The sequence below is a fragment of the Myxocyprinus asiaticus genome, chromosome 23, assembly GCF_019703515.2.
Source record: "Myxocyprinus asiaticus isolate MX2 ecotype Aquarium Trade chromosome 23, UBuf_Myxa_2, whole genome shotgun sequence".
NCBI classification, from domain to species: domain Eukaryota; kingdom Metazoa; phylum Chordata; class Actinopteri; order Cypriniformes; family Catostomidae; genus Myxocyprinus; species Myxocyprinus asiaticus.
Window position 1 is genome coordinate 35,657,979 of NC_059366.1, and position 26,858 is coordinate 35,684,836.

Here is a 26,858-nt window from a genome sequence, read left to right on the forward strand (position 1 = left end):
AACTCCCAGTGAGTATAGTATATTTTTTAAGTTCAAGGTAGGCTTAGGTTTTAGGCTTTGGCTCTGCATATAGCATGTTGCATCATTGCCACTTGACATTTTCATGACATTTAGTACGAATCTTGTTTTCTGTCCGTTAGGCAAGAGAATCAACACAAAATGAGACAATGTCTTTGCAGTGTTATGGCAGCTATATGGTTCAATGCATGCAAGAAAGAAAATATCACAATTTAGTATGCAAACAGCTGTAAGACAGCCTGTCAGTTAGAAAGGTGAACACTCTATCAAGGTAAGCCGAAAGGTAGGGTGAGCATACTGTGGTTGTCCAAAAAGAGGACACTCTGGGACAAAAGGAGACTTTTCAAATTTTAATCTTACATTTTTTAGACAGTATAAAGTTTACAAAAGCAGAAAATAAATAGACCTATGACTACGATTAGCTACAAAACAAAGTATTAAATCTGTATGTTAAGTGGTTCAGTGCTGAATAAATTACAGATGTTTATAAATTACAGGTTGGGGGTTTAGAACAAAGCCATAACCAGTATGTTTGAGAAATGTCAATGCAGTGCAGCTTTGAAAGCACTGTAACAAACTCAACATGAAACATGACAGACCATGATTCTAAAAATCCCTCCAAGCATGACATACACTATATTGCCAAAAGTATTCGCTCACCCATCCAAATAATTGAATTCAAGTGTTCCAATCACTTCCATGGCCACAGGTGTATAAAATGAAGCACCTAGGCATGCAGACTGCTTCTACAAACATTTGTGAAAGAATGGGCCGCTCTCAGGGTCTCAGTGAATTCCAGCGTGGTACTGTGATAGGATGCCACCTGTGCAACAAGTCCAGTCGTGAAATTTCCTCGCTACTAAATATTCCACAGTCAACTGTCAGTGGTATTATAACAAAGTGGAAGCGATTGGGAATGATAGCAACTCAGCCACGAAGTGGTAGACCACGTAAAATGACAGATCGGGGTCAGCGGATGCTGAGGCGCATAGTGCGCAGAGGTCGCCAAATTTCTGCAGACCTCCAAAGTTCATGTGGCCTTCAGATTAGCTCAAGAACAGTGCGTAGAGAGCTTCATGGAATGGGTTTCCATGGCCGAGCAGCTGCATCCAAGCCATACATCACAAAGTGCAATGCAAAGCGTTGGATGCAGTGGTGTAAAGCACGCCGCCACTGGATTCTAGAGCAGTGGAGACGCGTTCTCTGGAGTGACAAATCACGCTTCTCCATCTGGCAATCTGATGGACGAGTCTGGGTTTGGCGGTTGCCAGGAGAACGGTACTTGTCTGACTGCATTGTGCCAACTGTGAAGTTTGGTGGAGGAGGGATTATGGTGTGGGGTTGTTTTTCAGGAGCTGGGCTTGGCCCCTTAGTTCCAGTGAAAGGAACTCTGAATGCTTCAGCATACCAAGAGATTTTGGACAATTCCATGCTCCCAACTTTGTGGGAACAGTTTGGGGATGGCCCCTTCCTGTTCCAACATGACTGCGCACCAGTGCACAAAGCAAGGTCCATAAAGACATGGATGAGCGAGTTTGGTGTGGAAGAACTTGACTGGCCTTCACAGAGTCCTGACCTCAACCCGACAGAGCACCTTTGGGATGAATTTGAGCGAAGACTGTGAGCCAGGCCTTCTCGTCCAACATCAGTGTCTGACCTCACAAATGCGCTTCTGGAAGAATGGTTAAAAATTCCCATAAACACACTCCTAAACCTTGTGGAAATCCTTCCCAGAATAGTTGAAGCTGTTATAGCTGCAAAGGGTGGGCCGACGTCATATTAAACCCTATGGATTAAGAATGGGATGTCACTTAAGTTCATATGCGTCTAAAGGCAGGTGAGCGAATACTTTTGGCAATATAGTGTATGTACAGGAAACTTCCACAATCATGCCTGCAGAAATGGGATGTAATTCAACCAACACACATTTACCTGCATGCCTCCTACAGCTCTATATTTGGATAGTTGTAACCTAGTTTCACGGGTAAGCAGAACAGAGAGGACAACCGTCCTTCTCTACATGTCTTACCTTCTGCGTCCAGCATCTTTGGGATGTCTAGGTATTTCTCAGCAACATCAAAGGCAGTGTTCAGATTAGTCATTGGGTCATCCTGAGGGGGAAGCAAAGATCAAAGCATGTGACATAATATTTTAGAGACAGACAGACAGACAGACAGACAGATAGATAGATAGATAGATAGATAGATAGATACTGTACATTGTTGGAGGTTGTGGTAATGCCTCACCTTGCGTAGTTTACCGTAATCAATGAGCTCTGGACGATGTCTGTGAATGAGTGCACAAAACCCCAATCCATCCTTCCAACTGACAGAGAGAGAGAGAGAGCAAAACAGAGAGAACAGTTTAGTATGACTGTGCCACTCAGCATTCATTTGCATTATTTCTGTCACTCACGGTCTGTTCTCTTATCTCATTTCCTGTCTTCTCACCTGATATGGAAATTCTGAATGTTGACGTTTTTGTAGGGAGCTGTTTTCCTCTGGCACCACAGTAACAGGCCTTCTTTAGCTGAGGTCTCTGAATACACACACACACACACAGTGTGTTAAACATACACACTAGGGTTCAAAAATAAGGATGTGAGACTTCAGTGTAAAAGAGCCAGTTCTGGCCAGTTGATGGAACAGTCACTTGCCCTATCGGACTTTAAATCTGTTAATCATGCACATGTGTTTTTTGCCTTGTACATTTAAAATTTGCTTTTCAGTTTCGAATGTTGTTTTTGGAATTCTGTTAATTGAATAATGTCGCAAAGGTAAAGTTATACAGCTGGCCAATACAGATGAGGTTTCGTTGAAAAAAATCGCAAGAGTGACTTGTGATAATCAGTAAGAATGGACTGAACATTCTAAACAAATCAGTAATGTTTTGCACAGTATTCCATCACATTTAGGCTACATTATACATTACATGTTACATTTCCAGCTACTATTGCTAATTAAAAGCATTATAATTATTTTTTTTTTAAATAGGTTGCTAAAATATCAAATGTATATACGTATATATTTTATTTCTAAAATTATGCTCATTCTAGTCATTTGACATTCTGTTGCTGGTATTATTATTTTTTTACATATTAATAACCAGCTGACTTTTCATCAAGATTTTATACACCACTTATATACAAAAAAATGTGTTTGTGTGTGATGTATACCCTCCACTGAGATGTCTTGGATGGCAAAGCGGAGGATGATGGTCCAGATCATTCCCAGAGTCATTTTTGCATTTCCATCAACAATCTCTGAGCAGAAAAAACACACACACACAAGCCGTAAATTTGACAACTTAACATTAAGATCATCAGGTTAGTGATCCAGACAGAGCAATATTTATAAATTATAGATATTTATATATTATATATTATAAAATATACCTTTTATCTATTTTATTTTTCCCTTTCTCTCCCTCTTTCTCTCACTCTCTCCCACAACAGATACTGCATTCCATATATACCAAAAGATACTACATATTCCTCCCAAACCAAAATTCGCCGTCCAAAACACACACAGTTTTACACGATTCTATATCTGCAATGCTATTTCCCCTGTATTTTGATTTTAATGTACAGTATTTCCTTTCCCTTTTTATAAAAGTTCTTATATATAACTATAAAAGTTTAAATCTCAGGGAAACATGTCCATGTCACATTTTACCACCAAAAATAAAAATAAATAAAATATGATTCTATTACTTTTAATAAAAAAACATTTTTAATAAGGGCCATTAACATTTTTTGCATTATGACATTAGTTTCATGACTACAAATTTCACCCCAAATTCTCCTTACTGTATTGCGTTTGGCAGTTTTACTTTACATAATATGAAAATAAAGTCACAATGCAAAAGTCCTAAAAATATTAATTATGCTGTAGATATGAACAACTATAGATATCTAGGTAAACATATGTCTGTGTGTGTCACCCTCCCTCTTTCTATTACACTAATCCCATAATACACTCTACACACACCCTGCTGGACACACACACAAACTGGTAACAGTATGTGACGAAGGCAAAGGGTTTTGTAGAAGGCTAATCTGTCTGGAATGGCGCTCTGGATTACAGAGTGAGAAAGAAGAGGGAGAGAGAGGGAGCAGGTAAATGGAAAAGTACACACACTGTCAATCAGGTCTAATATACAGTATGTCAGATATATACTGTATGCCTAACCTAATTAACTCTTATGCTAATGGAAGGGTGAGGGAGTTAATGTGACATGAGCCAGAGACAAAAGCACATATCACACACAGTAAGAGCATCTGATAGCCATTGATCCCACATGAGACATTGATCCCACATGAGCCATTGATCCCACATGAGCCATTGATCCCACATGCTGGAACACTGAACTCATGACCCTGGAAGCCTGCAGGATATAGGTCACTGATTGGGTGGGGGGGACCTACCCTCTGCTCCAATAGAAACCAATTTGACTCCTTTGCTGGCGATGAAGTCCAGAGCTTTATTCACATTGGAGATCTTATGGACTCTCATTTTCCCTCTCTCCGGTTTGGCCAATCGTTCTCCTACAGAAAGAGGCAAATCACAATGCATGCCAGATTCAAACCTGTGGCTATATTCACAAGAGCATACTACCATACTACTCTTACTATTTATGCAGTATAGTATACTGTGCATAGTATCCACATTTTCTATATGCATGGAATATCAAGATGACCAGGATGACCACCTGAGATGACCTCTAGGAGCAGCATGAGTTTGAGTCCATCTCTAAAATCCTCATCTATGTTTTCGATCTGTGTTCCTGCCTTCCGTAGATGAGAATTACACCATGCAGTAAATGTCTGGAAGAGAGATTTAGAACATGAGATGAGAAATGAAACTAAACACAATGCAAATTTAAATGCAACAAATTATGTGGTAATTCTGTCAACCAGAGTAAGATTGAAACACAATCTTTCAGCCCAGTGAAAATATCCAGTTACCACAACAAAAATACAATACCTACATTATAAAATCTATTACAAACCTCATAAAAATAGATAATGATAATGAAAAAATAAAACGTATTACTGGACAGTCATACTGGCCACAAATCAGCTAATTGTGTGTTTGCACGTCATGGCCTGATGGACAGTTTATATTAATTCTTTTAAATGGTTCATATCATACATTATTTATTCCTCTTTCCTCGGGTCCACTTATAACTAGGGCTGCAACTAATGATTATTTTGATAATCAATTAATCTAATGATTATTTTGATAATCGATTAATCTAATGATTATTTTGATAATTCGATTAATCTACAACTATTAGACTATTCTGCGATTACTGCAACGATTAATCATTAGCCCTTAACCAATTATTCAGATTGTGCCCTGACTTAAAAGGTTGTATTAAACGTGCTTACTAACAATAAAGAGGACAAAATCATCTTTTAAAAATACCTCTAAATGACATTCACTGAATTAAAGGGAAAAATACTTTTTTTACGTTTAATTCAGTAAAGAAATTTACTGCAAAAAATCCTATTGTTATCAAGAGTTTTTGTTTTGTTTTCCATTTAAAATTGTCTAAAAATACTTAAAACAAGATACATTTACTTGAGAAGCAACATATAAGATATTTAGACTTGCTTTAAGAGAAAGTATCTTAAATATAAGTGTATTTTGTATACAAGTTTACTTTTTACTTGGTTGTATTTCTGCAAGTGCAGTAAAGACAAAATATACTTATATTCAAGATCTATTCTCTAAAAGCACAGTTTAAATATCTTATATGCTGCTTGTCATGTAAATGCATCTTTTTTAAAGGATTTGTAAATATTTTAAAATATTTGTATTTTAATATTATATTCAACATTCTCAGATACATTTTTTTTTCTTCTGCAGTATAGCTGCTAAAGAACATTAAAACATTGTTTTAAAGGAGTTTTGGAAAAAAAGCCAAAACAAAAACAAATCAAAAACGTATTTTGTTGCAGTGCATAATGGGGTGAAGACTATCTTTCTGTTCACTTCAATCCATCTTTAACTCACAAAAAAAAAACAACTCTCTCTTATTGAGAAAGTTACATATTGCCAATTTTCTTCACGATAAGAAATGCATAGTGACATATATTATGATTCAATAAGTCGCGAGCCATCACGTTATAATCTAGCTGCATTAAGTGTGCACGCTCGAGGGATGAGCGTCCCAGCGACAGAGTGTATATCAGCCAGGTGCAGTTTCAATCTCTCCCCCTTAGATTGGGACATTTGCACAACTCATAGAAGAGGCGCTGACCGCACAGAGAAATGCCAGTTTTGGAGTTTGTAGTTATTTACATGATCTGCTTCTGTATTATTTGAACTTTAATAAAGCTATAACGCATTAAATATAACTGCATTTAAGATGTAACGCCGGTGTGCTTCCTTTAAAGATGCTCGACACGCAAGTTTTGCTTAAGCGGAGCGGCAGCTCCAGCTCCACTTATTCCACAACGGGAGTGCTTCTGTACTTACTTATTTTGTATTTTTGCATTATAATTCCCTCATACTTTGCGATCTACATCACCTGAAGCTGTTTGGAAAGTTTAGAGTGCATCTGGACTGTGAGCTGTGTAATTCTTCCTCCCCTCAGTCTGGCGCGAACTGCACTGCTGCTCTCGTTCGTCATCATTAGAGTTTAATGTGATCTCATGTTACGTTAAATGAGATCAAACGACTATTCAACAATGAAATTGTTTTCAGCCCTACTTATAACGTTACACTTTTTTTTTTCTTCAAAAACAAAATTTAGTTTTACATTACCATTTTCCACCCTCTCTCTGACCCTTACAGTTACATTAGTCATTTTGCTACTGTGCCTTTAAATCTTCTGTGTAAACACCTTCCATATGAAATGAGCAAAAGTGCTTTGTAGCAAGCTGCAGGTTTGCTGACAGCTTCAAAAATGTTTTAACTGCCCCATCCTTTAATAATATCCTCTTTTCAAAGCCTGCATTACACTGTACTTGTTCACAAAACAATCCATGGTAAAATGAGCTGCATAAACTGTAGCGGTCATACCGAAATGATTAAAGATACAGTTAAGCCACTCATTTAAAACGTTTGGGTGTTTCAAAAGGATATACAAAGCAGCAGGTGCTACACATAGCCAAGAAAACAGACTTTCCCATGTTTTACTCTTATTTTGAGATCTTCTCATGTTTAGGAAGAACAATATCTGTAATACTTCCTCCGTATTACCTCAACGTGACTGGGCAAGCCGGGCTTACTTTAAATAAATGGGAGGAAGTTTTGAAATTTGTAAGTTTTACTAGTTATTCTTCAGAACTCCCCATTTTTTAACTGTTTTATTTATTTTATACTCCTGTACTATAGAAGTACTTGAATGCTTTTGGTAATACTGTAATCCTTTACAATCATGCCTGACTGTGACAGTGTGTGAGTGTACGGGAGCGTAAGTGTTCTCCAGGGGTTGTCATGGCAGCGCTAAGTATCCGTGGCTTCAGGATTCTTCGGTATGTTAGCGAGCTGATGAGAAACAGCTGTGGAGAAGAACAGAAGCTAAACCAGAGATTATTTAGCAGAGATGGGCCACTTCTATTCAAATGAATGGGAGAAATTGGAACATTCAACCAAGGAGCTCTGAGCACCCAATGGTCAACGGATGTAGAAAGGAAGTCCTGCCTTACAGTTAAAAGAGCCTCTCTCCTTTTATATACAGACATCACTTGTCAATCAACTCTAGAATGCACGTGTGCATTAGCTATACAAGCTGGGAAAATATATATTTTTTTAGTGTAATATGAGGTAAAGAATCACAATTTATGATACCAGTATTGTCAGATTTTATTGCTGATTTGAAAAATGTTATTTGATCGTAATCTTGACCAACCGTTTTTGTGATTTTGGTCTTTCTCCAGTAGATAGGAGCTGTCATAACTGGAAATAGCCTCACGAGAGCCTTCCTAAGATGGCCAACAGTGGACTGACTTGCTAGAAAGATTTTAGCTAAACACATACACACTAATAGCAATCAGTAAAGGCAGCCAGGTAAGATCTCTAGAACTGTGGCCAAATGTTTGTTCCAACTACTAGAAAGTTCTAGATCAGAAAGCGAGACGGGCCTCCTACATGACGGGATATAACCAATCTCAGCGGGTGGGCTGGGGTGTGTGGTTTAATGATGGATTATAAGTAATGGGGCAGGACAGGTGAAAAACAGTGTGGAATTTGGCAGCTACTAACAGGAAACGCTGTAACATGGGAATGTCTGGAGGTACATGTTAATCAAGCAGCAGCGTTTTGGATTTATGTAAGAGGCACTTAGTTGATGCTGGTCGGCTAGCACACACATAGGCTACAGCAGCCATGACTGTCAACATTACAACCACAGTAGTGTGAATAAAAATGCAAAAGAGAAAAAACTGGGGTTGGGAACCAATGACCAGTTCTTTTTCAGAAATAGTTAATTTTTACAGAATCATATGATTTTCATGACTTTCGGTTCAGTAAACTGTTCTTGAACGTGCAGTTTTCCGCCAATATGGATGGAACACAGTGCTAAATAACTATGACAGTGTTTCATGCTTCGCTACTCAGCAGCAGCGCTGCCTCTATACTGAATCTATACCACAAAAACACGCTACCAGTGAAGTCCGATTCCTGAATTAATGACTCTTATGAGCCTGTTCTTTTGAATCTACAGCGTGAAATACAGCGCTAACAGTGTGGTCTGATTCCCAAACAAATGACTCTTATGGGCCTTTAGCAACAGACTGCTGAGGGCAGTAAATGCAAAAGAAATTTTTTTTTTTAAAAATGCATTTCTTAATTCAAATATTTCTTCCTCAAAAATTTGAATGGTTAAAGGAATCAAAATTATTAAATGGAATCGGAATCATTTAATTCCTTTCGACTCCCATCCTTTGGAAAAAGAGACCCAATGTGTTTGTGTGAGGGTGAAAATGTAAAAAGGTTTGTGTGAGGGTTGCATGTGTATCAAGAGGAATTCAGTACATGTAAGAATAACACACTAAGCACATAACAAGCACACATGCACACAAAAATAAACACAAATTACACCAAAACATAAAGACACATTCACACACACACACATACAAATACGCATAGACATGCAAACGGACACACAACTATACAAATGCATGTAAATACAGACAGCAGATGTCTCTGCACACTCAGCAGGAATGCTGCTAGATCGCAAACCTACATGACCAATTCTTCATTACAGCAGAGGAAGGGGCTAACTCTATTTTTTTTAAATAACTATTTATTTCCATCTATAACTTCTTTTTTTCTGCTCTCTCTGTCTTTCTCGCTCTGGTGGGAAATACAGCACAGCTCTGCTCCTCACCATGGGGTTGCTATAGCAACTACAAATGCCAGAAAACCTACAAGCAATCAGCCGGTCCGAGATACACACATACACAAACAAACTCCGCCATATGCCAAGAAAAAGACCTGTGTATTTACTGCTATAGGGAAAAATCTATGCTACATAAAGTGGCTCCAAAAAGTACTTGGGCACCCTAAAATGTATTAATTTTATTGCATTAGAAATAAAATATCAAACCAAGTGGCATTTACAACAAACATTATGCTATACCTTTACTTTCTTGTATTGTTTTATCATTTAAAACCTTACAAACAACTTTTTTGAAAGGTGTTCCTGTGCTGTCTTTTTTTTATTTTTATTTTTTTTATCCCCTTTTCTCCCCAATTTTGGAATGCCCAATTCCCACTACTTACTAGGTCCTCGTGGTGGCGCAGTTACTCACCTCAATCCGGGTGGCGGAGGACAAGTCTCAGTTGCCTTCACTTCTGAGACCGTCAATCAGCGCATCTTATCACGTGGCTCGCTGTGCATGACATCGCGGAGACTCATAGCATGTGCAGGCTCATGCTACTCTCCGCGATGCAACCGGGCCAATTTGGTTGCTTAGGAGACCTGGCTGGAGTCACACTGCACGCCCTGGATTCAAACTCGCGACTACAGGGGTGGTAGTCAGCGTCTTTACTCGCTGAGCTACCCATCACATTCATCATACATTTCATCATACAAGTGTTCCTTGGGCGTCCAAATATTTTTCTGGGTCACTGTACGCATTCCAGTTTTAGATATGGAAGAGACAGTGGAGCATCTACACGCCTCTTGTATCACAACACACAAAGGCCTGAGTAGGCTACTCCTCACATTAGCTCCGCCTACTGTGTTTGTGTGACAGGTTTAACAGCTAAGCAAATGCTGACTGCACACACACAAATACACACACAATGAAATCAGTTCCTGCACATAGACCCCATTATTCTCATATTTGCACTGAAGAAAATAAAATATTCCAGTGTAATGTAGTTGCAGTACAGTGATGTTATCTGTGTTTAAATATCTTTACAATGATGAAATGTCTCTGTCTCTCCATCGCTATTGGGCAAGCATTGCAATTACTATTACGCATACTTCGGTTAAAGGATTTAAACAAACAACTAACCCTGAGTATTACATTTTGGCACATAATTGGTCCCGCTCTGTTTGTGCTATGAACATGAATGATACAAAAATCACATGCCTTGTTGAAAATAGGTGTGCTATTACTTTGCATTAACCCGCACTTACTGGGATTCCTTGTTTATGGGAAATAGTTGCAATCCTCAGTCCCAATCACGAGTGGGGTTCAGTGGGTTACCCGTGCCTTTCTGCACATTGTGGTGCGCGTGCAGCCCCGAACATCTAAGGGCATGACAGACCTGTTATTCCTCTGTGCTAATGATAAAAAGGACGAAAAAATCCCAGAGACTTACATTGAAAGAGACACCCAAGCTTTACCTAGGGACCAGAATATCATCAAACCGTGGAGGTGGTGACTTTGGCCAGTAAGTAACCAGCCAGGATACAACAGCAACCACCTAGGAGTGCTCTAAAAACCACCCAGAACACTTTAGCAACAGAATTGTGGTGATGAGTTTTGCATTGGCAAGAACTAGGATTGTCATAAAATATTTATACATCGATTACTGATCAATACGTTATTTTCTCAATAGGTTTTTGAGGCATCAATATATTAACATCAGCCGACATTTAAAATAGAAGCCTAATGGGGGCCTGGGTAGCTCAGCAAGTAAAGACGCTGACTACCACACCTGGAGTCGCAAGTTCGAAGTTCTCCAGTCAGGCTTCCCTAAGCAACCAATTGGCCCGGTTTCTAGGGTGGGTAGAGTCATTTTGATTTAACCTCCTCGTGGTCGCTATAATGTGGTTCTCGCTCTTGGTGGGGTGCGTGGGTGAGTTGTACGTGGATGCCGCGGAGAATAGCGTGAAGCCTCCACATGCGCTAGGTCTCCGCGGTAATGCACTCAACAATCCACGTGATATGATTTGCGGATTGACGGTCTCAGACGTGGAGGCAACTGATATTCATCCTCCGCCACCCGGATTGAGGCAAGTCACTACGTCACCACAAGGACCTAGAGCACATTGGGAATTGGGCATGCCAAATTGGGGAGAACCCCCCCCCTTATGTGCTTTTTTAATTCACTGTCAGTTGGCCTTCTGTTTAATGTAATCTGGTGTAATAGCTTTGGGAGACCACAACGGGATTACATGTATATAACATTTACTACAGCCGTTCACACAACGGACGAGAAACGCAGCGTCACGGGTAAGACACAGGTATCACACACCGGACGCGACGATGTAGTGCAGGTGGCGGTCCAAAGTTGTGAATCTAGTCACCATACACACTAAAGTTACAAAGGTTTTTGTACTTCATCAAGAATGAAGAAAGTGACGTTGAAGAGTGTAACAAGGTTCGTTGTTGGGTGGAAAGGAAGAAGCTGGTTGAACAATACACGTAGACATTTATTGCTGCACTCTCCCGTGACACACAAGACACTGCTTCACACAGACACACACACTGCTGCGTGTCTCTCTCTCTCTCTCTGGCGTCCCTGGCTCCTCCTTATCTCTCTCTCCCGCTGACTGTGGCAACACCTCACTGCCCGGCCACACCCTCCTCCTTGTCACATATCCCCAACGCCCGATTCAGGCCGGGGAACCAACCGGCCTGATCTACTCTTCAGCATTCCGCCACCGGCTGGTCTTCCCTGCCTCCTGGGAACCTGAGTAGAACGAGGGAGAGTGGAGAGAGGAAGAGAGTGGGAGAGCCCGAGAGGGGAGAGAAAAAAATGAAAAACACTCCGATTCGCCGCCCCCCGAACATGCTGTCAAATGGTCCTCAGCCAGCTACACTGCCTCCTGGTGGACGGCAGCAGGCTCTTCCACCTCCTGGCAGATGGCAGCGGGCTCCTCCGCCTCCAGAAATCCAGATTTCCAATTTTGGAATGCCCAATTCCCACTACTTACTAGGTCCTCGTGGTGGCGCGGTTACTCACCTCAATCCGGGTGGCGGAGGACAAGTCTCAGTTGTCTTCGATTCTGAGACCGTCAATCCGTGCATCTTAACACATGGCTCGCTGTGCATGACACCGCGGAGACTCACAGCATGTGGAGGCTCATGCTACTCTACGTGATTGCAACCGGGCAAATTTGGTTGCTTAGGAGAGTCACTCAGCACGCCCTGGATTCAAACTCGTGACTCCAGGGGTGGTAGTCAGCATCTTTACTCGCTGAGCTACCCAGGCCCCGCGCTTACCATTGTTTATGTGAACGTGATTACTTCCTGGTTCACATGGGAGAAATATTCATGAATTTAAACTTTCAGACATGCTGTTATTCGGATGAATATGCAGGTTTGTTTTTAAAAACGTAAAAGAATTACACGTGTATGAATATTAAGTTGCCCATTTTCTAGAGTCATTACAGTAGTAATTCTGACTCGCTGCACTGTGAGCACGAAAAGGATGAAGAGACAGCAAACGGGTATAAAAACGAATTAAACAACAAATAAACATGCGTATATAAATCTGAGTATACGTGATGTAACGTGAGTCATGGCAATCAGAAGTTCTGTTGAGTGATAGACTGTTTGAGCAATCATGAGCACTTTCAGCTTCACTCCCTTCAATATGCTAACTCGCAGTGTCAATCAAACATGCGTGCTCTCCAGGTGCTCTCAATATCTCATGTCACTCATCCCAGAGCTATTCCCAATTTAATTGAGGATTCCAATTTAAATCAGACCAATGTTGGTCGCAATGCCACTAATAACAGATGTAACTGTTTAACCTTAAATAACGGCACCGCGTCTTCACGCATTTGCTTAATAATTAGTGACTTGTATTGCAACAAAACGCCAAAGGTGGTAAACAAATCATAAATACTAATGATTCCACACAGGAGCATTTTTGGAGCTAGAAATAGACAACTTTCTTATTTTTGAATGTATCTCTGCTGTGTGTGATGTCCTCGTGGTTTTTATTGGTTGCCAGTATGTCACAATGACTTTAATATTGACAACAGAACTATTCACAACTGTTTTCAATACAAATAAATGTTAGCAATTCACAATTAATGTAATTTTACTGTGTGGGGCATAAACAACTGCAGAATATAACTTGCAAAAGTGTGACTAAGGGCACTTTAAAAAAAATTTGTATCATTATAGGTATCGGCCGATCTCAGTGTTAAAAAAGCAGTGGTCGGTATTGGCCTCAAATTTCCTGATCAGTGCACCACTAGCTGTTTATTGGTGTCTGTTAGCTCTCTCTCCTCCAGACAGGAAATGCTGATCAACCCCTGAGATATGCAGCCCACTGTCTTCACACACATTCCACATTTGCCAGCCCACAAATACACACCACCCCCTCCTAAGTTGAACCTGTCTCTTATTTTCACATTCCCAGACACACAGTTTCATTGCTCATTAATATACTTATCAACTCTCTGTCAAATAGTAGCTTTAGTTAAAGATAAAAGCTGAATCTGTCTTACTGTACCTGGTCCTGCTCAACCCACTCCAAGCGGGATTTGAACCGGCATCCGGCATGGGAGTTGGGCACGCTAACGAGGAGGCTAAAGGCTACAGCCTCTAGCGTTAGTCGCTAGTGCGCCTCTTGAGGCCAAGGGAGTGAGGTTTACACACTGCACAGCTAACTACCAGCTGGCTACCGTTACATCATCACTGCTTTCTCATTAACTGAAGTGAAAAGACACACTGTATATGTGCTGTATACAACCTCTTGGCTTTGGTAAGTCAGTACTGCAGCACAATTAAGCACTGTCTGGGCAAGGTTTTTTTTTTTTTATCAGAGTGAAACTAATACCTGTTTCTGGGTAACTCTGTCAGTCAAACACAAGGAACAAAAGTCCATGTTTGGAGCACATTATTATAGTAGGACAGCATGTGTTGAATTATTTGCATGAAGAGCTTGACTTTCACTAAGATAAAAAGATCCTGAATTGACATATTTGACTCTTCAAACTGCACAGACAAAGGAGGATCATATACCGTCAAAACCTTTTAAGAATACATCCTCCACATTTTAAATATTTATTTATATCCACTCATACAAAACACTTGGAAATGGACAGAATTAATACATGTTATGGAAATCTTGCTGGACACAGGAGGCATAATCTCCCAAAAATTAAGACTAAATGGGGTCGCACACCAGATGCGTCTGGCGGACGACATGGCACGTTCTAAAATTCAAAACAACTGTTTTCAATGAAGGTACGCACACCGCCACCGCCACTCAGCGTCTGACGGCGGCACCCAGCTACGACTCCGGAGGTTGCTCAAATTTCTGCCGTGCCACGGAGCGCAACTTGCATATTTATTTTACATTAAATTCAACCCAAATCATTATCAAAGGGCACAGATTATTTACTTGAGTGTTCTTCATTCCTGAAGAAGGGAAAAACCTTGGTAACTTTTGTGTGTACTGTCTGCAACCTGAATCGCATCGACCCGTGTTTGATACCTGTGCCGTGTTCTAGCCGCGACGTGGCACTTCTCGTCTGGTGTGCGACCACCTTAAGAGCTGATACTTGTAAACTAGACTGTTAATACATCAAAGAAGAGGTAGTTATTTGTGCAGTTTAGTAAAAAAAAAAAAAAAAAAAAAAGCTTCTTCCATGCCATGATCAAATGCAAACATACAAACAGATGCACACACATCAACAAACTGCATCCCCCAGCATCTCGGTCTGGCTCGAGCACAGAGTCTCAGTAAATGAGGCGGCAGCATTTTCTACACTAATGTAGATGTATTCAGACTGTGCTTTTATTGGCTGAAAGAGCACAGTAAGGGATAAAGTACCTCATCACGTCCTGCATCTCCAGGGCAGGAAAAGGCAGAAGCAATGTCTAAGACATCTGCTTTGGTTATAGATGTGTTATGTGTAAAGAAGATACACTGTACATGTCAGCATGTCCACAGAGAGACCCTTCTTAACTCTGAGATCTGCGACAGATCACCCCAGATCAGCTAAAAAACAGCCAAAGTATCCCCATGAGACACTCTACTTACCCTAGTCTCTAAAAGAGGTAGAGAGAAAGAGAACAAGTGAGAAAGAGAGAATTGATTGGGACCAGCAGACCTTGTTTAGTCCTTTAGAATGAAAAAAACAAACAAAACAAAAAACAAAAGAAGGTTTAGCTCCTCCTACATTAACCCTTTATACCCTAAACACACACACATACACTGGAAAAATACATTGTGCACAACCACACAACTGTCAACTGTGTATGTACAGACAGATTAGATAAAAAGTAAGACTCCAGATTCATGGGAAGACTTCTAGACCTCAGCACGCAACAGTGTTTGGGTGCGGGTTCCCGGTTCGATTTCCACCGCAGAAAAGGCTGCTCCGGGGCCGAAAACCTGGTTTCGCACTGGCCCCAAAAGCTTTCTGGTCTCTACACAGGAACTGATTACGTCAGGGGATAGAGGACAGGATAATGCTTCGTCACCACGGTAAAGTTTTCCCAAACAACAACAGTAGCTACCGTCTGCAGCAAGGAGCACTTCTTTGCTTTATAACAACAATAAAAAACCCACAAAATTATCAGACATAAAAAGCATCCAGGTAACACGACGAAACGAGTGCTCTACTTGCGATATGGTATTTACGAAGATCCGATATAAACTAGAGAGATCGCAAAGGAAAAAAATACTCTATGAGAATGAAGATACAGCACGAAATGATGCACGCTATCTTCAATTGGACAATTGACCAAATCATAAACAAATTGAAAAACACTTAAGGGAGTACAGGGACCATAAGAAGGACAGTGGACGGAGCAACGATGTTTTGGACTCAGACACCAACCAGCCTGCTAACTAACCGGGGCATTGAATTCAGCCAGTAACGCTCATGATAAACAGTGAATCAATCGCCAGTGTCCTCTGCAGCTGATCTCAGTAAGTTGTTATATTTGCCAAATTGTTAGCTTTTCTTACAATGTTGTCATCTTATTTTGTGCATTGTTTTGTTCTGTAAGGGGATTTTTGACTAGTTACTCACTAAGTTTGGAAGATCGCGGCTATCTGTTAAGTAAAATGGTGGGATTCTCAATCAATATTATATTCTATGGCAAAAATCCAAATACAACCATCTGCTACACCAATTTAATAATGATTCCATTGTAACAGTTTACAGAACTTAGCGAGTTAAGCCATAGTTCATACAATACAATGTAATTATATTACTTGTTGTCTTTAGCATAGATGCCGTCTCTGACAATCTTGTTGAGCAATGTAATGATTACAGATTGCATTAATCCATATGTTTAAATATGTCCTCAAAAACAAGAGTAAAAGCTGTATACAAACACACTGTGATGCGCCATGTTTGTTTATGTTTGAGGTAGTCACGTAGACAGTAACCTGTTACTTCACCGTTCAGCTCTCAGGTCATTGGAAAAGCACGGCCTGATTACGGTACCATGAACCAGCGGATCATAGGCTCGGCATGAGAACCATCGCAATTTTGGTGGAAAAGGGCTAAGATTCACATTCAGTAGAGCTTAACTGTTTCCTGTTTTTGAAGACCAACAGCTTCCTTATCAGAGCAGTCAACAGAACCATTTATAAAGGCTGGCCAGGAGACTAAATTACTACAGGGGTGAAACATCCAGTAACAAAATAAAACTGTCTGCACACTGCATGGCACTGCAGAATGGATTTCAATATCAATATTTTGATTTTTGCATTTTCTGAAGAAAATGTTAGTGGTGCTTGTCTGTGTCAAATTTGCCGCTATGATGCTAGGTTGTACTGGGTAGTTGCTTACTGGTCCATTTCATGATTTTCTCAGCTCTGTAGGTCCATACAATGCAAGTGAATGGGTGCCAAAATGTTGAAGCCCCAAAATCAGCATAAGGGCAACATAAAAGTACATAAAAGTAAATCCATGTCTTCTGAAGTAATATGACAGGTGTGGGTGAGAAACTGATCAATATTTAAGTCCTTTTGTACTATAAATTCTCCTCCCTTCTCAGTCAATCTCCACTTCACTTTAACATTCTCCTTTTATTTTTGGTGATTCACATTCTTCATACATATCGCCCCCTACTGGGCAGGGAAGAGAATTTATGATAAAAAATGACTTGAATATTGATCTGTTTCTCACCCAAACCTATAATATCATGTCTGAACACATGGATTTACCCACTGGAGTCATATGGATTACATTATGCTCCCTTTATGTGAATTTTGTAACTTCAAAATTTTGGCACCCATTCACTTGAATTGTAAGGACATACAGAGCTGAAATATTCTTCTAAAAATCTTAATTTGTGTTCTGCAGAAGAAAGAAGTCATACACATCTGGGATGCCAGGAGGGTGAGTAAATCATGAGAGAATTTTCATTTTTGGGTAAACTATCCCTTTAATGTCATATTAGTTAAGGTTTGACATGTAGTCTTTTGCGTCCTTATATTTAAATGCTCCTCTAAAAGCCTCCCAAAGCGGTGTGGCCAGTGTCTGAATGTTTGCAAACAGTAAGTCATTGTTCATCTGTTTCTAAATTATTTTTGGCTCTGAGCGAAGAAAAAAATAACTCACTTCACTGTGATTGTGCCGGGGCCTTAAGTCTCTCTGATATTCTGCTTTCTATATATGACTTGTGTCCTTCTTTAATGTACAGTATTATAAATCTATAGAATTTTTAGTCTGTTTTATCAACTACCAGACAAAATCTTAAGTCTGATCATTGCTTAGAAAAGTAATGGCACACCTCTCCTCAATAAGCCAAATAATTTGAGGTATCATTAATGTCCATAATGATGACAAATAGTGTAGGGCGAGTTATGAGTTGCCAAAGTTTAATACTTACGGTTAGTTGTTTAGAACAAACGTAGCAAGCCTTCAAGCACCAATATTTAGAATCTCAATATACTTCAGTTCAAATGTTAAAATTTTATACAATTTGAATGCATTAAAATAGTGATGATAAAAAAATAACAGTAGTTAAAAAATGGTAGGCAAATATCTGGTGAACATGGCACAAATTTGCCACAACCTTTGTGGCAAACCCCAATAAAAGGAATGTTCTTGGTTCAGTACAAGTTAAGCTCAATCGACAACCTAACATTTATTTTTACCACACAAAATAATTATGACTTGTCCCTGGTATATTTAAAAACAAAAGAAAAATCACAGTTACACTAAGGCATTAACAATGGAAGTGAAAGGGGCCAGCCCATAAACATAATACACTCTTTAAATATTTTGAATGTATGGCAGCAATACATTTCCAATATACGTACATGTTAACATGATTTTGGTGTGATACGTTTTTTGTGCTACATGATTGTAGTATGATAACATATCATCGCTGTGGCATGGGGGGGCATGGTCATGTGTCGGTCTACGGGAGAGGGAGAGCAGTAAGGCTCATCACCTGGGTTGTGAGTACTCTAATACCTGTCTCTAATTATAGTGATGGCGGAGGGAGACCTGAATAGGCACGCCAGAGCATTAGTGTGGGAGAGAGAGTGACTGGAAAGCATGACAGCCTGGACTAAGAGAGTCATAAATTGAGAGTGCTTTCATTTATTTACAACTTATTTTATGTTATCTACGGTTACCGTCGATTGTGTGCTGAAAACATATGATTAAAAGAGACAGACCTTGAACCTGCTTCGTTGTCTCCTGACTCCTCCATTGCCCACGAATGTAACTTATCACAATGGCTTACTGGGATTACAGGGTTTACTGGCATTATGTCATCATGGCAACGAAGTTGTAATATTTGATAGAATTTACACAGACAAGGTTAGTATGTGATTTTATTACACTGAAATCATATTAACCTGTATAACGTTGACATCTTGTGGCTATACTTTTGAGACAGTGTGTATTTTAAGGTTTATGGACTGGCACCATTCACTCCCATTATCAGTGACTTAATGTAACTGCATTTTTCTCCCCTTTTTCTCCTCAATTTGGAATGCCCAATTCCCAATGCCCTCTAAGTCCTCGTGGTGGCGTAGTGACTCACCTCAATCTGGGTGGCGGAGGATGAATCCCAGTTGCCTCCACATCTGAAACCGTCAACCCGCGCATCTTATCACGTGGCTTGTTGAGCGCGTTACCGTGGAGACATAGCGCGTGTGGAGGCTTCACGCTATTTTCAGCGGCATCCACGCACAACTCACCACACGCCCCACCGAGAGCGAACCACATTATAGCGACCACGAGGAGGTAACCCCATGTGACTCTACCCTCCCTAGCAACCAGGCCAATTTGGTTGCTTAGGAGACCTGGCTGGAGTCACTCAGCACGCCCTGGATTCGAACTCACGACTCCATGGGTGGTTGTCAGTGTCTTTACTCGCTGAACTACCCAGGCCCCTTATGTATTTAAAATATTTAAAATAAATATTTTTTTCAATAAACGAGGGACAAGTCTAAATTATTTTTTTGTGGTAATCAACATTATGACACAAATGCTGTTGACTGAGCTCAAATTTATTGAATCCAGGACATTCCTTTAAGTATGAGTGAGAACAGAAGTTAAAATAAATGTAAACAGAATCACAAAACAATACACAGAACTGTCAGTGAGACCTGTTATGACTTTGTCTGGTGGCATTTAATCACTCAGTGGAGGTAAACAACAATTTGAAACTACCAGTACTCTCTGACTGGCCAAGTAAACTGGCAAGGGACACCTAAACAAAACAATGAACACCTGACCTCTCAGATAGGGACAGTGGAAAAAGAGTGAAAGACAGTTCAGAAGAGGTCTTGCTTCTGTTTAGTCTTCCTGTTTTAAAGTTAATCACCTCACAGCTCAAGAAGTGCACACACAGACTTTCACAAACTAACACAAAGGTTGATGCGCTGGAAAATGTGTGTTAATGATTCTATTGGTCCAGTCTGAACTTGCTGAAATACAGTACTTGAATGCATAAACACAAACTGCAGTCAGTCAGATGGGTTACTTGTAGGCCAGAGTAGTGTACTTTATGTGTGAATTGTGTATGTGTGTGTTTGCAGAACAGACCTTTCTCATTTCAATACTGACCTTTCAGCCCTATCAGAATGCAGAACAATAAACAATTTATCTGACACACACACACACACACACACACACACACACGCACACACACACACGCATCATTGAAGTCACAGAGGTTGTTTAATGGGTAGCACATTCCCTGTGTTTAAAGCAGTATGGAGCTGAATTGTGTGGTTGTCCTTAATGAACAATGCTCATGTCAAACACAATGTAGTACTTCTATCATCATGAGACAGTGAAAAAACACCTCAGGGCTGTTTTATGGTTGTGTATGTGTGTCTCTCTCATTTCCATTTGACCAACCACACAAACACACCACTACATACTGTACATAATAGCTATTGTGTCATAAAATTTTAAATATGATTGTCCTGAACTACAGATGCATCACTTCTTTAGAGGTTTAAATCTCTCATTTCACCCAAAAATGCAAATTCTCTCATCATTTACTCACCCTCATGCCATCCCAGATGTGTATGACTTCCTTTCTTCTGCTTAACACAAACGAAGATTTTTAAAGGAATATTTCAGCTCTGTAGGTCCTCACAATGCAAGTGAATAGTGACCAAAACTTTGAAGCTCCAAAAAGCATATAAAGGCAGCATAAAAGTAATCCATGTGACTCCAGATGTCTTCTGAAGCAATCCAGTCGGTCTTGGGTAAGAACAGACTAAAATATAACTCATTTTTCTCTATAAATCTTGACATCAGCAGTCTCGATCATGATTTCAAGCTCAATTACACTTCCTAGCGCCATCTAGTGCTCTGAATGCTTTAAGGACGTGTAATCAAGCTTGACATCATGATGGTGCCTAGAGACTGCAATTGCAAAATGTACAGTGAAAGGAGTTACATTTTGTTCTGTTCTCACCCCAAACTAATGGATTTAACCACTGGAGTTGTATGGATTACTTTTATGCTGCCTTTATTTGCTTTTTGGAGCTTCAAAGTTTTGGTCACCATTCACTTGTATTGTGAGGACCTACAGAGCTGAAATATTCCTTTAAAAATCTTTGTTTGTGTTCTGCAGAAGAAAGAATGTAATGCACATCTGGGATGGCAAGAGGGTGAGTAAATGATGCGAGAATTTTCATTTTTGGGTGAACTATTCCTTTGACACTCAATTATGTAGGTTTAATCATGTCTGGTCTGGTGTAAAACTCTTGCCACATGATTTTGTCATGAGTTTACATGAAGGACTCTTCCACTGCATACCTGAGCATGAGTCTTTCCCGCCGGTAGCTGATGACATCATTCAGGAGTCTACAAGCTCTCGAGGAAGGAAAAAAAGGAACGGGGAAAGTTTTCCAGCAGCAGTGTACGGGGTCTGTTATTACCATTTTTGGGCAGACTCGCTCCCCGACAAGCCCAGCCCAAACCGCAGCAGATTCCAGTACTCGTTCGCTTTTTTTCCTCGCCCTGTTTTCCAAAGGGGAGGGGGGGACGGTGGGATCGACAAACGTTTCACTCATATTTCACATACTTTTAAGACTTCTGTGTAAAAATTCACATCCGACATCAGAGAGACTTTCTTCACCCCTCCCCACAACAATTAGTTACGTTAAAGGAACTGTCATGGGCCACACATTCGTTAAAGTGCCAGCCAGACTGCGTCTCCGCACCGTGACCGTTAATAAAGGGAGCTCGTGCTCTCCGCGCGTGCTGCAGATCTTATGAGCTTCATTCAGAGCGCGAGGCTGCTGTAGCTGACATCTGTTGCGCGCGGTGTACGGCGATCAGGGTCCGGATCGTTTGACTAGGGGCGGGCCAGTTCTAACGCTCGAATGAATGGACAGACGCAGGGGAGAATATCAATATGCGCAATTTCACAACAGATGTCCCTCAAGTTTCTTACAATGAAGACTAATGCATGGTAAATTTATAGTTCAGTACAATATACTGAACTATAATATTCCTTCTGATTGTCTTCTATCTATAAAAACATACTTTAAGAAATGTGGCGCAGTGATGAACAAACAAATCTGATACACACAAAATAAACACATTAATTCATGCATTGCAATACAAAGCCTGCTTCTTTATCAACAGCCCGTTTAAATCCCCACGGTATCCACGTTTCGACACGCTATTTTTTTCGGCTGGTTTGCAGAAGGTCCCTTAACCCGTTAAACCGGAGGCTGAGAGATTAGATTATACTACACCTTTCGCTGCTGTTTCTCCCAGGCGGGGTCGAGTAGCATATCCCGGTCCCAATCATCTTCGGGCTGCATGTAGTCGTTTTCTCCATCATAGTGATGATGATGTTGCTGATTATGGTGATCCATACTGAACTACCGTTCCCGTCCCTCCGGTCTCTCTCTCTCTCTCTCTCTCTCCCAAAGAGCGCTGCCGCGGCGCAGTACACTCTCGTGCGCGCTTAAGACGATGTGCACCAAATTAACTGCCCGGAAAACACACTGCCTGTCGCTACCTCACTTCAAAGTCCGTGCTTCCTTGTACTTTCTCGTTCTGTCTGTTTTTTCACCGCCGCTATCCAGAGTGGCGAGTAGGCAGAACCTCCAGCACGAGCATCGGCAGCAAAAACTTCGCTGTAGAAAAAAAGAAAAAGAAAGCCGTTGTAGGGCGCCTGATTGGCTGATGCGCAAGCACCTAGAGCCCGCCCACTCGCAAAAGCTCGGTGATGATTGGCTAATCTCGCTGTGCATTAATAGATTTGGTGTAGGTTGTCTGCATGGACGTAGGTTGAAAAGCTTTGAGGTAGGACTGTGGCACTGAAGTTGATAACAGGATGATTTACTCTTTAGTGTTCAGTTGTTTAATGATATGTTAATAATGGCGCAGGTGGTACACTAATTATGGCTATTATGAATTCATCTATGGTTTGCTCCCTGCCCTCCAGGTGACCACACCCTTCCGCTTGCTTTATCTCACCGTCTCAGGTAACAGCACTCCTCTTTAGGGAGGAGGAAATTAATAGGAAATATACCACATCCATAAATAATCAAATTAAAAGTTATGGTCATACATTAGTTATACAAGTCATGCATTAGTATAGTCTCATTACTAATGTGCCTGTGAAATATCCATGCCGGTGTTGTGTCGAAGTCTGTTCTATGTTTAATGTATAACGGCGTTACGTGGAACACTAAACTAAGGGGAAACAGGGGGAACAGACTTCGACAAAACACTGGTATTCATGATGGGAATGAATACGGAGCGAAAGTGGAAGATGCCACTGGGTCAGCTGTTTCACAGATCGAGGCAACCTGTGGTCAGACCTTATCCAAAAAAAATGTCTGCCTAGACTTGGCAGAGGATATCCCTCATATCCATCACATCCTACTGTGGGGAAGAAAGACTGTGAAGTTTAAGATGGTGAGATTTCCTCCATTGAAGGAGCAGGATTGAAATAATTAGTTTTGCTTATTCAGGGCATGTTTGTACAGCTATTACACGCTCTGACGCACACATAAAACATGCTCGCCTTATAAAGTTATGTGTGATTACTGTGAGTTTTTAATGCTATAGTCCAGGGGTTTTCAAACTTTTTGACACCAAGGACCCCCAAATATGATGCTGCCCTCCAAAAGGACCCCCTTTCCTAGAATATAAATGCAGTGTTATATTTTCATGCATCAAGACCCATTTTTATTATGTGAGAAAAATAAAAGCCTAAGTGATATTAGTCTATAAAGAAAACATGTTAGCTAAATTAAATAATTGACTTTTATATTGTAATTGTAATTGTACTAAAGCCAAAAGAAATTAAGATATTAGCTTATTTTCACTCTTAATTTTACATGGATAAACCTGGAGAGAAACATTTTCAATTAAATTCAAATGTAGGCCTATTTGTACAGTTCGTTTTACTATATAAACATGTACAAAGAATATGGCCTTGCAACCAACCAAGCAAGCTAAAGGAGACAGTTTAAGGTTTTAAAAAGAACTCTTGTTTAGTCACTAGAGCAGGGGTTTTCAAACTGGGGTCTGGGGACACCCAGGGAGCCAAAAGGTGCATGGTGCTATTTATGTATTTATTTTAGAAATAAGTGTAAAAAAAATTAAAAAAGACATTACCGAATTTTACATTGCTATTTCATTTTGCTATGTAAAGACTGGTCAGATATCATGAAATCAATCAACATAAGAAATGAATAAAATAAATGCCATACATAGATTTTATTTGTCAATTAATGTCATACAAAGTCTAGTAAACCTTTGCCTTCAAAACAGCACCAATTTTCCTAGGGAGCTACACCTGGACACAGTTTTTCTTGGTTGTTGGCAGATAGGATGTTCCAAGTTTCTTGGAGAACTTGCCACAGTTCTTCTATCTATTTAGGCTGTCTCAATTGCTTCTGTCTCTTCATGTAATCCCAGACTGACTCAATAATGATGTTGAGTTCCGGGCTCTGTGGGGACATACCATCTGTTTGGCTCCTTATTCTTCTTATTCAATTCTCATTCTATTTGCAAAGGGAATGTTGAAATCTAAAATTGATATTTCCTACTGAAACAATAAAAGCAGAATAAAAATAACCATTTTAAGACAAATGTTTTTGTGAAAAATATAATGCACCTATATAATATATATATATATATATATATATATATATATATATATATATATATATATATATATATAAATAATAATAATTCATTGCTTATGTTCCGACCAGTCTTTACAAAGCTGAATGAAATGGTAATAATCGGTAATTTCTTTTTTTTATTTTATTTTTTTCTTAAAAAAAAAAAAAAAAAAAAAAAAAAAGAAAAAGTTTGAAAACCCCTATAGTGACTGAACAAGGGTTCAATGAATTTTGTTTGATACCGTCTTTATAATAGCCTATAGCTATTTATTGTATTGTAATGTTATTGTATAATGTACAATTATCGGTGTCAGCTGTTTTAGTACATGCAATTAAAGGCGCGGTTCACATGATCGAACACGTTTTTACGTCCGTCTTCGCTGAACGCATTCGGTCTGAACGGCCCCTGTGGAATTCCATTGTAGCCTACTTTTACGAAATGAAGTATGACTCTGTTAAACCGGGTGTCACGTTTCACGTTTGTCAGAGCTACCAAACTTCACACCGTTGCTTAACATTCCCTGTACATGGCATAGGTTCAAAGTCGCCTCCTGCCTCCATTCTGCAACTCCGAAGAAGGGCATTTGCGTGTGATGAAGCGCAGCGTGTTGTGTTTGGGACCGAATGCCTCTGCCATGTAGGGTATAGAGGTGGTCCGGGTTAGAAGTCACCCTCTACAGATGCTAAAGGGGCTGTACACCGGCCTAACACTGAGATAGCGTTCTGTAAATGACGTCGGACCATATTATTTTCTAGTACAAAGACAAAATTGGCATTATTAGAATAATAATAAGAAAAAGATAAATAGAATAATACTAATATACTTTTTAATTATTTGAGGACGTGCAAAGTGAGTTTTTTGTGAGATTTACCTAGCTTCTGGGGACATTTTTCCCCACAGCAATTTTATCTCCAGAAATCGGTGAGAAACACGCGCAAGGGCACTGTGCACACTGGATTGCTGGAAATTGAGTGCTCTTCCTTATATGGACAAACTTCCAAGCGGTGAATGTTTGGGGAAAGTGACGTCACAGGTTAAGAGCACAGACAGTGAGAGAAAGATTTCACTCTTAACACAACTTAATCACAAGGATAAAACACTCTCGCCAACATAGAGAACTTTTGTCCAACTAAGTTATTATACCAACGTTTGTTTGTGTTTGCAAGCAGTGGGTTGCATTTCGTTCACACGTTAAATTTTCCTTTCGGTCTGTGTTGTAATTGGACACAAGGCTTATGAATATAAAGAGGCAAAGTAGATAATTCTCCAGGACTATGCCTTAAAGAAATAGTTCACCAAAAAATAAAAATTCTCTCATCATTTATTCACCATCATGCCATCCCAGATGTGAATGACTTTCTTTTTAGAAGCATATCTCAGATCTGTAGGTTCATACAATGCAAGTGAATGGTGGCAAGAACTTTGAAGCTCCAAAAAGCACATAAAGGCAGCATAAAAGTAATCCATTCAACTCCAGTTGTTAAATCCATGTCTTCAAAAGCGATATGATAGGGTGTGGGTGAAAAAAGATCAATATTTAAGTCCTTTTTTTTTTTTTTTTTTTTTTTTTTTTACTATAAATTCTCTTCCTTGCTCAGTAGGTGGCAATATTCATGAAGAATGAGAACCACCAAAAACAGAAGAAGAAGATCTTATAGGAGAGTTGACAGCACTTATGAGGGCTGGTGAAAGTGGACATTTATAGTAAAAAAGGACTTAAATATTGATCTGTTTCTCACCCATATCAATTGTATCACTTCTAAAACATGGATTTAACAACTGGAGTCATATGGATTACTTTTATGTGCTTTTCGGAGCTTCAAAGTTCTGACAACCATTGACTTGCATTGTATGGAGCTACAGAGCATTCT

At 39.9% G+C, this 26,858-nt stretch overlaps 1 protein-coding gene across 4 annotated transcripts in view; it reads right to left on the minus strand.

Moving 5' to 3' along the window:
- Positions 1–22,990, minus strand: part of actn1 (actinin, alpha 1) — a 40,443-nt gene extending 17,453 nt beyond the window's left edge. For 2 of the 4 annotated variants that reach the window (XM_051651434.1, XM_051651430.1), the window contains exons 1-7: positions 22,596–22,990; positions 4,729–4,843; positions 4,445–4,564; positions 3,194–3,280; positions 2,469–2,556; positions 2,265–2,343; positions 2,048–2,129 (exon numbers count right to left, since the gene is read on the minus strand). In XM_051651434.1, the coding sequence (XP_051507394.1) occupies positions 2,048–2,129; positions 2,265–2,343; positions 2,469–2,556; positions 3,194–3,280; positions 4,445–4,564; positions 4,729–4,843; positions 22,596–22,718 (694 nt within the window). In that variant the 5' untranslated portion in view covers positions 22,719–22,990. The remainder of the gene's footprint in view (positions 1–2,047; positions 2,130–2,264; positions 2,344–2,468; positions 2,557–3,193; positions 3,281–4,444; positions 4,565–4,728; positions 4,844–22,595) is intronic. The other 2 variants (XM_051651432.1, XM_051651431.1) reach the window with 1 other exon arrangement.
- Positions 22,991–26,858: the final 3,868 nt, after the last annotated feature.